This window comes from Bufo gargarizans, chromosome 10, assembly GCF_014858855.1.
Source record: "Bufo gargarizans isolate SCDJY-AF-19 chromosome 10, ASM1485885v1, whole genome shotgun sequence".
NCBI classification, from domain to species: Eukaryota; Metazoa; Chordata; class Amphibia; order Anura; family Bufonidae; genus Bufo; species Bufo gargarizans.
In genome coordinates this window covers 131,283,103-131,296,277 of record NC_058089.1, presented here as the reverse complement: position 1 = coordinate 131,296,277, position 13,175 = coordinate 131,283,103, and the positions used below count along the sequence as shown (strand labels likewise).

Below are 13,175 nucleotides of genomic sequence, written 5' to 3'. Positions count from 1 at the left end.
GAAGTCCTATTCACCCTGATAGAGCTGAATAGGACAAGGGATGAAAGATCCCAGGTTCTCGCCCCTAAGGCTACTTTCACACTTGCGTTCAGAGCGGATCCGTCTGCATTATATTGTAAAAAAATATTTATTTATTTTTTGATGCAGCCCACATAAACTTAAATTTTGTTTTTTTGGCCCATGTTAGCCTTTGAGTTTGACATGCTTGTGTTACACTATTGGACTTTGATGCACATTTGTAAATTTGTTTCAGCACGTCAATAGATGGATGGATTTTGATTTATTATCAGCGATTTTTTTTTTTTTTTTTTTTTTTTTTTTTACTATTAGCACCTCCTGGATTTCGACTTTTTTATTTATTTTTTTATTTATTTTTCCCCCCACTTATAGGGACTCGCATATATTCAGACACGGTCCTATATCGGTGCACTGCAGTAGGAGTGTCCATCCATCTATTCCAATCTGCGGACTGGACGGACTCCGCTTATCTGCAATGTCTGCCTTCAGGAGTTATTTTATCCAATCCACAATAATTAGGATTTGCTGTGTTCTCAGCAGCTATTTTAGAGGCTCCACAATAACTGGCGCGTTACTTATTAACCTGTCTGAAAGGCCGAGCATTGACTTCTAGGATGGCGACCCTGCATCTGGTGGCGTCGGAGCTCGTGGAGATCGTTCTCTTCATTGGAACGGAGCTTGTAGCAGATACTCCACAAATGGAACCGATCTTCAGCTGAAGACATTTCTGCAACATGTCGCCCGTGTGTGAATTCCCCCCGAGGGGCCTCGCACACGGAGTCTCCCCCCCCCCCCCGAGGGGCCTCGCACACAGAGTCTCCCCCCCGAGGGGCCTCACACACAGAGTCTCCCCCCCCCCCCCCCCAGGGGCCTCGCACACAGAGTCTCCCCCCCCCCCCGAGGGGCCTCGCACACAGAGTCTCCCCCCCCCCCCCCCCCGAGGGGCCTCGCACACAGAGTCTCCCCCCCCCCCCCCCCCGAGGGGCCTCACACACAGAGTCTCCCCCCCCCCCCGAGGGGCCTCGCACACAGAGTCTCTCCCCCCCCCCCCCCGAGGGGCCTCGCACACAGAGTCTCCCCCCCCGAGGGGCCTCACACACAGTCTCCCCCCCCCCCCCCCCCCCCGAGGGGCCTCGCACACAGAGTCTCCCCCCCCCGAGGGGCCTCGCACACAGTCTCCCCCCCCCCCCCCGAGGGGCCTCGCACACAGAGTCTCCTCCCCCCCCGAGGGGCCTCACACACAGAGTCTCCCCCCCCCCGAGGGGCCTCGCACACAGAGTCCCCCCCCCCCGAGGGGCCTCGCACACAGAGTCTCCCCCCCCCCTCCCGAGGGGCCTCGCACACAGAGTCTCCTCCCTCCCGAGGGGCCTCGCACACAGAGTCTCCCCCCCCCGAGGGGCCTCGCACACAGAGTCTCTCCCCCCCCCAAAGGGCCTCGCACACAGAGGTCTCCGCCCCCCCCCCCCAAAGGGCCTCGCACACAGAGTCTCCTCCCTCCCGAGGGGCCTCGCACACAGAGTCTCCCCCCCCCCCCGAGGGGCCTCGCACACAGAGTCTCCCCCCCCCCCGAGGGGCCTCGCACACAGAGTCTCCCCCCCCGAGGGGCCTCGCACACAGAGTCTCCCCCCCCCCCAAAGGGCCTCGCAGACGGAGTCTCCCCCCCCCCCCCCCGAGGGGCCTCGCACACGGAGTCTCCCCCCCCCCCCCCCCGAGGGGCCTCGCACACGGAGTCTCCCCCCCCCCCCCTGAGGGGCCTCGCACACGGAGTCTCCCCCCCCCCCCCCCGAGGGGCCTCGCACACGGAGTCTCCCCCCGCCCGAGGGGCCTCGCACACGGAGTCTCCCCCCCCCCCCCCCTGAGGGGCCTCGCACACGGAGTCTCCCCCCCCCCCCCCCCTGAGGGGCCTCGCACACAGTCTTCTGCCGAGGAGTTTTCGCATGGGCATCCACTCTGGAGTTTTGCCAGCTGTTTTTTCTTGCTGGTTTCTTCCAATAGGAGGCAGCGCTGAGGAGCGGCACCTAGAAGGGAGATGTCCGTCCTCTGCGCCGATCTTCATGGCTGCCTGCCGGATTACGGGGCCGCTGTCCGTGTCAAAATTCCAGGATGGCCCCTAAAGATGAAAATAACGGAAGAAACTGAGCTGAACAGATCCCATTGGTTATAAAGTCCTGGATGCAGGAATCTTTTTGACGCTATTTTTGATGAACTTGCCCTGAAAGGAGCCTTTAACACAGATGTGAAAACGCACTTACGTGTTTTTTCTGCGCTGATTTTCACGTGGACAATACCACAGTGTAATCCAGTACCAGCAGAGGGAAGCGGAGTTACTAAATCTCAGGAACTGACGGGCACTACTGTGGTAACGCTCCCATTGAAGTCTTTGGATCTGTGAAAATCACGGATACGTCACGGATGGCGTCCTTGTTGCGTCTGGTTTTCACTGCAGACTGATTTCAGCTGAACGGCGTCTGTGGAATCCGTATAAAAAAGCGGACCAAACAGATCCTTCACGGATGAAACACTGATGCGGTTTTTTTTTTTTCATGGACTTGAAAAATGATGCAGAAATGCGGACGCAGCTTTACGCCGGGTTCGCACACAACTGATTCGCCACACGAAAATCCGCAGTTTTGTACTGTACCAGGAAAGTGGATGAGGATTTCAGAAGTCCCCATGCTGCATAGAAAGAAAAGCGGAACAGCTTGGCGGTATGGCGGGTTTATAGTGCGGGTTTCAGCTTTTCTGTGGCAGACACTACGCAGCTACCCGGCCCTGGGCCTCATTCACACGGTCAGTATTTGTAAGCCACCTTGTCTCTGTAGGTCCCACTCCTGGTTTTGGCTTCCAAATACTGACCGTGTGAATGAGGCCTTCATCTGGTTTCTCAGGGACTAGCGGTGCCACCCAGTCCACAACTACGCGGTCCGTCAGGGTTCATTCACGCACGTTCCATTGATTTCAGTGGTTCTTGCAGAAATCCTTGTGCTGCCAAAACAACTCCATTCAGAAAAACGGAATAGAGATTCAGCTGCAGAAACATCTGCTACGTGTAAGGGTACTTTCACACTAGAGTTTTTTTGCGGATCCGTCATGGATCTGCAAAAACGCTTCTGTTACAATAATACAAACGCCTGCATCCGTCATGGACAGATCCGGTTGTGTTATGTCTTCTAGAGCCACGGTGGATCCGTCATGAACTCCACTGAAAGTCAATGGGGGACGGATCCGTTTTCTATTGTGCCAGATTGTGTCCGAGAAAACGGATCCGCTCCCATTGACTTACATTGTGTGCCAGGACGGATCCGCTCCCATTGACTTTCATTGTGTGCCAGGACGGATCCATTCCCATTGACTTACATTGTGTGCCAGGACGGATCCGCTCCCATTGACTTACATTGTGTGCCAGGACGGATCCGCTCCCATTGACTTACATTGTGTGCCAGGACGGATCCGCTCCCATTGACTTACATTGTGTGCCAGGACGGATCCGCTCCCATTGACTTACATTGTGTGCCAGGACGGATCCGTCCCCATTGACTTGCATTGTGTGCCAGGACGGATCCGTCCCCATTGACTTACATTGTGTGCCAGGACGGATCCGCTCCCATTGACTTGCATTGTGTGCCAGGACGGATCCGTCCCCATTGACTTGCATTGTGTGCCAGGACGGATCCGCTCCCATTGACTTACATTGTGTGCCAGGACGGATCCGCTCCCATTGACTTACATTGTGTGCCAGGACGGATCCGCTCCCATTGACTTGCATTGTGTGCCAGGACGGATCCGCTCCCATTGACTTACATTGTGTGCCAGGACGGATCCGCTCCCATTGACTTACATTGTGTGCCAGGACGGATCCGCTCCCATTGACTTACATTGTGTGCCAGGACGGATCCGCCCCCATTGACTTACATTGTGTGCCAGGACGGATCCGCTCCCATTGACTTGCATTGTGTGCCAGGACGGATCCGTTTGGCTCAGTTTCGTCAGACGGACACAAAACGCTGCAGGCGACCTCCAGAGCGGAACGGAGACGGATCGGAGGCAAACTGACGCATTCTGAGCGGATCCTTCTACATTTAGAATGCATTAGGGCAAAACTGATCCGTTGTGGACGCTGAGCCCTGAACGGAGGTGTAGCCTCAGGACCACTACGGGGGAGATTTATCAAACTGGTGGAAAGTAGAACCGGCTTAGTTTCCCATAACCAATCAGATTCCACCTTACGTTTTTCAGCGCTTCTTTGGAAAATGTAAGGAGGAATCTGATTGGTCGCTCTGGGCACCGAGGCCCCAGTGTGATAAACCTGCCCCCTGTTCTCCAGACCATATCTCAGGATTGCGCCGGGGCTGATGCGCCGCCGCCTCCTGCGCCTAGCGCAGCGGGTGATGCATGGTCGTCTTCAGACAGGAGTGAATTTTACAAAGAAAATAGCGCATTTTTTTGTGAGTGGCGGGTGCAATGGCGAGGAGATACGATGGCGCCGCCCCGTCATTGTGCCCCTCAGAGGCCGCGTTCATACATCATGAGTGTAAAAACAGCATGAAATCAACATTAAATAAATAAATAAAATCAAACTTACGGCCTCGATTTGCTAGCGACGGGCCGCCAGCCGCCATCTTGCTTGAAGATCTGGAGTGAAAGCTCGCACGGCGCGAGATTACGTCGGCATGGTGACGTCATATGTCGCTACGCACAGGATTTTGTCCGAGATCTTCCATCAAGCTGGCGGCCCGGCGAGAGCAAATGGAGGAGGTCAAATCGATTCGCTAACACGAAGCACGAGGCGATTTGAATTTATCCTGAAATTCGTCTTGAATTCCCCTCTTCTGGATGTACTGGCTCGTCTCCCTGCAGCTCCCGGAGTGCCCCTATAAGGGAGCTGTGCCTGTACCGCTCACCGCCAGCAGGGGGCGCCCTCTACACGGCTCCCTATGTACTCAGTGCCCCCTCAGCACTTGATGATTAACCCCTGATGTGCCACACGGTGAGTGTGGACAGGAGTTTACTACATGGCGGTATTCCTCATGAGATAATCGTGCAGCGCGCTCCACTTCGGTCCCATTTTCATGCAAGACTCGCCCCTTCACATTATCGGAGAACGCGCGGACACCATCTGCATGCGGTCCGTCTTTCACACTGCTAGCAGCAGGTATGGTCTGATGCTGTACGAACAGAAAACACTCATGTGAATGAGCCCCAACTAGGGATGAGCGAACCTGCGTTTTACAAGTTGAGTTCGGGTTTTATTACAATGCTGTTATGGATTCGGATACCACGGCCATAACGGAATTCTATGGCGGGAGGTCTTTAAAGAGGACCTCTGACCGCTCCGGACCCCTGGTGTAATAGCTCCGTGCGTTCCGCGTGTAATAACATTTCCGGAGCCTCTAGTCTTATGGCTCCATGTTCTGCCGTTCCTCTATTATTTGCACTAGAAATTATGAATGAATTGCTATTAGCTTTCAGTAAGGGTACAGAGGGGTGTTACCAGTTTGGGGGGGGGGGGGGGTACCTGCACAGTCTGACAATGGCAGCACTGATTGGATAGAGTCAGACTGTGCAGGGACAACCCCCCATCTGGTAACCCCCCTCTGTACCCTCACTGAAAGCTAATAGCAATTCATTCATCATTTCTAGTGCAAATAATAGAGGAACAGCAGAACATAGAGACATAAGACTCCGGAAATGTTATTACACATCCCGGGGGTCCTCTGTGGTACACGCTGTCAGGCGGTATCCCGGGGGTCCTCTGTAGTACACACTGTCAGGCGGTATCCCGGGGGTCCTCTGTAGTACACGCTGTCAGGCGGTATCCCGGGGGTCCTCTGTAGTACACGCTGTCAGGCGGTATCCCGGGGGTCCTCTGTAGTACACGCTGTCAGGCGGTATCCCGGGGGTCCTCTGTTGTACACGCTGTCAGGCGGTATCCCTGGGGTCCTCTGTGGTACACGCTGTCAGGCGGTATCCCGGGGGTCCTCTGTGGTACACGCTGTCAGGCGGTATCCCGGGGGTCCTCTGTAGCACACGCTGTCAGGCGGTATCCCGGGGGTCCTCTGTGGTACACGCTGTCAGGCGGTATCCCGGGGGTCCTCTGTGGTACACGCTGTCAGGCGGTATCCCGGGGGTCCTCTGTAGCACACGCTGTCAGGCGGTATCCCGGGGGTCCTCTGTGGTACACCCTGTCAGGCGGTATCCCGGGGGTCCTCTGTAGTACACCCTGTCAGGCGGTATCCCGGGGGTCCTCTGTAGTACACGCTGTCAGGCGGTATCCCGGGGGTCCTCTGTGGTACACACTGTCAGGCGGTATCCCGGGGGTCCTCTGTAGTACACACTGTCAGGCGGTATCCCGGGGGTCCTCTGTAGTACACGCTGTCAGGCGGTATCCCGGGGGTTCTCTGTAGTATACGCTGTCAGGCGGTATCCCGGGGGTCCTCTGTGGTACACGGGGGTCCTCTGTAGTACACGCTGTCAGGCGGTATCCCGGGGGTCCTCTGTGGTACACGCTGTCAGGCGGTATCCCGGGGGGTCCTCTGTAGTACACACTGTCAGGCGGTATCCCGGGGGTCCTCTGTAGTACACGCTGTCAGGCGGTATCCCGGGGGTCCTCTGTAGTACACGCTGTCAGGCGGTATCCCGGGGGTCCTCTGTGGTACACGCTGTCAGGCGGTATCCCGGGGGTCCTCTGTAGTACACGCTGTCAGGCGGTATCCCGGGGGTCCTCTGTGGTACACGCTGTCAGGCGGTATCCCGGGGGTCCTCTGTAGTACACGCTGTCAGGCGGTATCCCGGGGGTCCTCTGTGGTACACGGGGGTCCTCTGTAGTACACGCTGTCAGGCGGTCCTCTGTGGTACACGCTGTCAGGCGGTATCCCGGGGGTCCTCTGTGGTACACGCTGTCAGGCGGTATCCCGGCGGTCCTCTGTGGTACACGCTGTCAGGTGGTATCCCGGGGGTCCTCTGTGGTACACGCTGTCAGGCGGTATCCCGGGGGTCCTCTGTGGTACACGCTGTCAGGCGGTATCCCGGGGGTCCTCTGTGGTACACGCTGTCAGGCGGTATCCCGGGGGTCCTCTGTGGTACACGCTGTCAGGCGGTATCCCGGGGGTCCTCTGTGGTACACGCTGTCAGGCGGTATCCCGGGGGTCCTCTGTAGTACACACTGTCAGGCGGTATCCCGGGGGTCCTCTGTAGTACACACTGTCAGGCGGTATCCCGGGGGTCCTCTGTGGTACACGCTGTCAGGCGGTATCCCGGGGGTCCTCTGTAGTACACACTGTCAGGCGGTATCCCGGGGGTCTTCTGTGGTACACGCTGTCAGGCGGTATCCCGGGGGTCCTCTGTAGTACACGCTGTCAGGCGGTATCCCGGGGGTCCTCTGTGGTACACACTGTCAGGCGGTATCCCGGGGGTCCTCTGTAGTACACGCTGTCAGGCGGTATCCCGGGGGTCCTCTGTGGTACACGCTGTCAGGCGGTATCCTGGGGGTCCTCTGTAGTACACACTGTCAGGCGGTATCCCGGGGGTCCTCTGTAGTACACGCTGTCAGGCGGTATCCCGGGGGTCCTCTGTAGTACACACTGTCAGGCGGTATCCCGGGGGTCCTCTGTAGTACACGCTGTCAGGCGGTATCCCGGGGGTCCTCTGTAGTACACGCTGTCAGGCGGTATCCCGGGGGTCCTCTGTAGTACACACTGTCAGGCGGTATCCCGGGGGTCCTCTGTGGTACACGCTGTCAGGCGGTATCCCGGGGGTCCTCTGTAGTACACACTGTCAGGCGGTATCCCGGGGGTCCTCTGTAGTACACGCTGTCAGGCGGTATCCCGGGGGTCCTCTGTGGTACACACTGTCAGGCGGTATCCCGGGGGTCCTCTGTAGTACACGCTGTCAGGCGGTATCCCGGGGGTCCTCTGTGGTACACGCTGTCAGGCGGTATCCCGGGGGTCCTCTGTGGTACACACTGTCAGGCGGTATCCCGGGGGTCCTCTGTAGTACACGCTGTCAGGCGGTATCCCGGGGGTCCTCTGTGGTACACGCTGTCAGGCGGTATCCCGGGGGTCCTCTGTAGTACACACTGTCAGGCGGTATCCCGGGGGTTCTCTGTGGTACACGCTGTCAGGCGGTATCCCGGGGGTCCTCTGTAGTACACACTGTCAGGCGGTATCCCGGGGGTTCTCTGTGGTACACGCTGTCAGGCGGTATCCCGGGGGTCCTCTGTAGTACACACTGTCAGGCGGTATCCCGGGGGTCCTCTGTGGTACACACTGTCAGGCGGTATCCCGGGGGTCCTCGGTGGTACACGCTGTCCAGCTCGGGGGGCGCAGTTCCGCGCTCAGCCGGCAGGGGGCCCCCGCTCCTCGCCTCTGTTGCATCACCGTCAGTGACGTCTGGAGGAGCCGCGGATAAAACCGGAGGCGGCGGGAGCGGAGGCTGAGAGCGGACGGGAGCACGTGGAGGGAGGAGACCGGGGGCAGCACGTGGAGTCAGCAGCACAGACACAGGGGCAGCCAGCGAGGGTCCAGCACCAGACACAGGGGCCCCACAGCTGTTAGAGCCGCGCACACAGCACCAGACACAGGGGCCCCACAGCTGTTAGAGCCGCGCACACAGCACCAGACACAGGGGCCCCACAGCTGTTAGAGCCGCGCACACAGCACCAGACAGAGGGGCCCCACAGCTGTTAGAGCCGCGCAGGTCGGCACCTCAGGGGCCATGTCGGGGGGCAGCTTGAAGCACCGGGGGTCGGGGTCCCCGGGGGAGGAGGGCCTGGAGGCCAGTGAGAAGATGCTCCGGGAGAACGGGGCGGCGGGGAAGCCGGAGGCGGTAGAGCTGAAGCGCTCCATCACCCTGGTGAACGGCGTGGCCATCATCGTGGGCACCATCATCGGCTCCGGCATCTTCGTCACCCCGACCGGCGTGCTGAGGGAGGCGGGCTCCCCCGGTCTGTCTCTCGTGGTATGGGCCGTGTGCGGCCTCTTCTCCATCGTGGGCGCTCTGTGCTATGCCGAGCTGGGCACTACCATCTCCAAGTCCGGGGGGGACTATGCCTATGTGCTGGAGGTGTACGGGCCGCTGCCAGCCTTCCTGAAGCTCTGGGTGGAGCTGCTCATCATCCGCCCGTCCTCGCAGTACATCGTGGCCCTGGTGTTCGCCACCTACCTGCTCAAGCCGCTCTTCCCCACCTGCCCGGTGCCCGACTCCGCCGCCAAGCTGGTGGCCTGCCTGTGCGTGTGTAAGTACCGGCCGGGGAACGATGGGGCGATGGAGCTGTGCAGATACAATGTATCACCTAGAGCTGTGTAGAACTGTATAGATACATTGTATCACCTAGAGCTGTGTAGAACTGTATAGATACATTGTATCACCTAGAGCTGTGTAGAACTGTATAGATACATTGTATCACCTAGAGCTGTGTAGAACTGTATAGATACATTGTATCACCTAGAGCTGTGTAGAACTGTATAGATACATTGTATCACCTAGAGCTGTGTAGAACTGTATAGATACATTGTATCACCTAGAGCTGTGTACACTAGCTATAGATACAACACCTATTGCTGTATTCACCCTTTAACCAGCAGAACTGTATATATGCTCTAGAGATACAATGTAACGCCTGGAATTGTACAGTTCCCCAATACATACAATGTAGCGCCTTTATTTCCCTTAGCAACCGATCAGAATTCAGCCTTCACCCGTCCAGGGCAGGTTGAGGTGGATTGACATGTAGCAGTGACCGCTCGCCCGCGTGCTGCCGATCTCCGGATGAATGAGCGCGTCCTTCGTGCAGACACACCGATTAGGCTTCAGAACGTAGACTCAAAGTCGATTATTTCAAACACTTTGTTTTTAATGCTGTTTCCGTACTGCATTAAAATGTATTGGCTCTGTGTGGGGAAAACGTTGTATCGCCTGAAGTCGCACGAGATCTCGTGAATTACTCCGGTATTCGTTTCTGCATCTTTAAAAACATTTTAAAATGGGAATCTGAAGTGGGCTTTGGTACAGAGGCGCCCGCTAGCACCAAGGCCCAGTTCTGAACCGTTTTTAAATACGCAGATATGAATACCGTAGTAATTCACCGAAGTCTCACACAACTTTGGGCGATACCGCGAACTTCGCCTCCACGGAGCCAGTACATTTTGATGCAGTAAAAACAACGAGTTTGAACGAATTGACTTTGGTTCTATGATCTGAAAGTCTATTCACTGAAGCCTAACGCCAATCATTGTTTCTGGGCATCAAGTTGTGCGGTGTAAACGGCGTCTGCTGCCCAGAAACCATGCAGCTGTATGGGGGCGAGCGATCGCAATAGTGACTGCTGGTCCTCGTACTGTGGAGGAGATCGCTGCATGTCAATGGAAGCCCCCCCCCCCCGCCGTGTAAATGTTCCGCCGGCTCCTGGCCTCAGTCTCTGATGGGTTCCAGATTATCAGTCAGTCGGGGCAGAGAAGACCTTGTTTCTTAAAGGATTTGTCTCGCTTCAGTACATGACATTTACATGTAGAGAAAGGTACTACAAGCCACTTCCTAATGAAAAATGTTTCCATGGTTACGACCACCCAGTAATCCAGCAGCAGTGGTCGTGCTTGCACAGTAAAACAAAAGGCGCCAGCGTATTTGGTGTCTGGGACCGTGGGAGCGCACATAGGCTGGTGCCTTTTGCTATAGTGTAGAAGCACGACCACTGCTGCTGGACTGCAGGGTGGTCATAACCATGGATACGAGCCGTGTATAATGTGATAGAAAAGGGAATCCAGCAAAGGAGGCAATATGGAGAATCGCAATACATTAGTAAGGGCCTGGTATTAAAGGGCTTCTGTCACCCCACTAAACGCATTATTTTTTATTTATTTTTTTGTCTACTTATAATCCCTATCCTGCGATATTGCTATACATTATGTTATTAATAATTTTCGTTCAGTAGATTTGCTGGTAGCAGCCGCAGAAAACCGCCCGCTCCTTGTGTTGGTTGACAGGGCCAGCCGCAATCTCCTCCTCCGGCCGGCCCTGTCAGCTTTTCAAAAATCGCGCGCCTGTGTTGATTCGGCGCAGGCGCTCTGAGATAAGGAGGCTCGCCTCCTCAGCACTCCCTCAGTACGCCTGCGCCGATGACGTCTTTCTTAACTTCCTCTGCATGATAAATGCCATAAAACCCCTTTAAAGAGGACCTCTGACCGCTCCGGACCCCTGGCTTTATGCGTTCCCCATGTAATAACAATCCCGGAGCCTCTAGTCTTGGGTCTCTATGTTCTGCCGTTCCTCTATTTCTACTAGAAGTTATGAATGAATTGCTATTAGCCTTCAGTAAGGGTACAGAGGGGTGTTACCAGTTGGGGGTGTACCTGCACAGTCTGACTCTATCCAATCAGTGCTGCCATTGTCAGACTGTGCAGGGACACCCCCCAACTGGTAACACCCCTCTGGACCCTTACTGCAGACAGCTAGCAATTCATTCATAACTTTTGGTACAAATAATAGAGGAACGGCAGAACATACAGACCGAAGACTAGAGGCTCCGGAAATGCTATTACACCAGACATGTCCGGAGCGGGGGGGGGGGGGGTCCCCTTTAAGGTACAGATGGAGCAGGGTTACCACTCCAGCTCTTAACTCTATTTTCTTAACTCCTCCCGTTATCTTGAGACAAAAGCCATTGAAGGTGTTTGCTTAGATTAGGTAACGCCACTCAGGCGGGCGCGCTGCCTCTGCTCCACCCGTGTTTGGTTTTGGTGACATTCTTCAGAGTTTTTGGATACTTTCCCTGCATTACATGATCGCTGTTTCCGGCTTGCATCATGTCACCCGGCCTGTTAGTCCAGCACGTGGCTGAGGCTCCGCCTCCCATTCATTCCGTCCAGCAGGCCCCTCCCCTTTACTCCAGCATTACATCAGCTTCTGAACTACAGCGTTACTCCCCAAACAGGCGGAGGCTCCATCTATGCGCAGCAGGTGTCCCCCGGCTCCACAGGAGGCGCCCCCGTACTATTGACAAAGGCTCCGCTGCTACATCGCACATGCGGGGCCCTGCGGCAGCCCATCCGCTGGTCGCAATCTGCTTTAAAGGGCAAATCCAGCCGCACAAGGCGCTGATTAACCCCTTAACGACCAGCCCCTGTCCGCGGCGCTAAGGCTGGTCGTGTATCTTTTATATAAAGAGTCTCCCTTTAACGCGGGGCCATGGTCAGACCTGACGCTTGTACGGTTCATACTTTGGATCATCTGCTTGATGAGGGCGTCCGATAATCGGGTGATCAGTTCTAAGACGCGTTAGAGGAGGATCCTGCGCATCTTCTAGAAAATCCCCTATACTTTGCTGCTCATGGGATTACTGATCCTATATACGAGCTAAGCCGGCCGCGGACATGGTGCGTCTTAAGGCGTCTGATATTGATACAGCCTCGTATCACCAAGGCGATAGGATGAGAAATTTGCGTGTAAATCACGGTTAAATCGCGGTTGTCGCTTCCATTGTTCCCTATGAGCCGAGAAGTCTGGAGCAACCCATCAATCTATTCCCTTTGATTCCAGAGTTAGAAAGATGCTTAAAGGGGCATAATGGGGGGGGGGGGGGGGTACCAAACAGGGGTCCCCCTCTAATGCCGCAGACTGTCCTTAGACGGACACTTCAAAATGCATGGGGGTCAGCCTGCTGGGACCCCCGATAATCCTGAGAATGAAGAGTCGCTGTCTGGGAGCGCCCCATTCTGGGGGTCCCGTCCATTGTGAACAGAGTCTCCTCTGTGTCCCCCACAGACACAAGGGGCCGGAGCTGCAGTTATAGTTCAGCTATGATCCCGGCACATGTCTGGCGTGGGTGCTGTGTACAGTAGACGGCGGTGGGGTTAGTGTAACCTTCAACAAAGAGCGAGTCCTGCCGGGGGGGCAAGGCGAATTGTCAGCGATAACGGAGACCGCTGAGCGGGTCCTGTGACCGTGAAAAACACTAACAGATTGGAACAGCGGGGGGCGGCTCTGGAGGGAGGGGGCTGAGTGCCACCAGCTATAAGGGGGCTAATACATGGGCAGAGTGGCAATCAACGTGGTATATAAAGAGTTAATCCCATTACATCAAGTTATCCCCTGTCGCTATTAGTTTGGGGGTCTGATTGCTGGGACCCCCACCTCAAAACGAATGGAGTGGCTGGTCGAGCATG

The 13,175-nt window shown here is 56.0% G+C and overlaps 1 protein-coding gene across 1 annotated transcript in view; it reads left to right on the top strand.

Annotated features, from left to right (window-relative positions):
- Nucleotides 1-8,291: 8,291 nt before the first annotated feature.
- Nucleotides 8,292-13,175, top strand: part of SLC7A5 (solute carrier family 7 member 5) — a 28,703-nt gene continuing 23,819 nt past the window's right edge. Inside the window, exons 1-2 of the mRNA XM_044271130.1 lie at nt 8,292-8,640; nt 8,685-9,250. Of these exons, the coding sequence (XP_044127065.1) occupies nt 8,731-9,250 (520 nt within the window). The 5' untranslated portion in view covers nt 8,292-8,640; nt 8,685-8,730. The remainder of the gene's footprint in view (nt 8,641-8,684; nt 9,251-13,175) is intronic.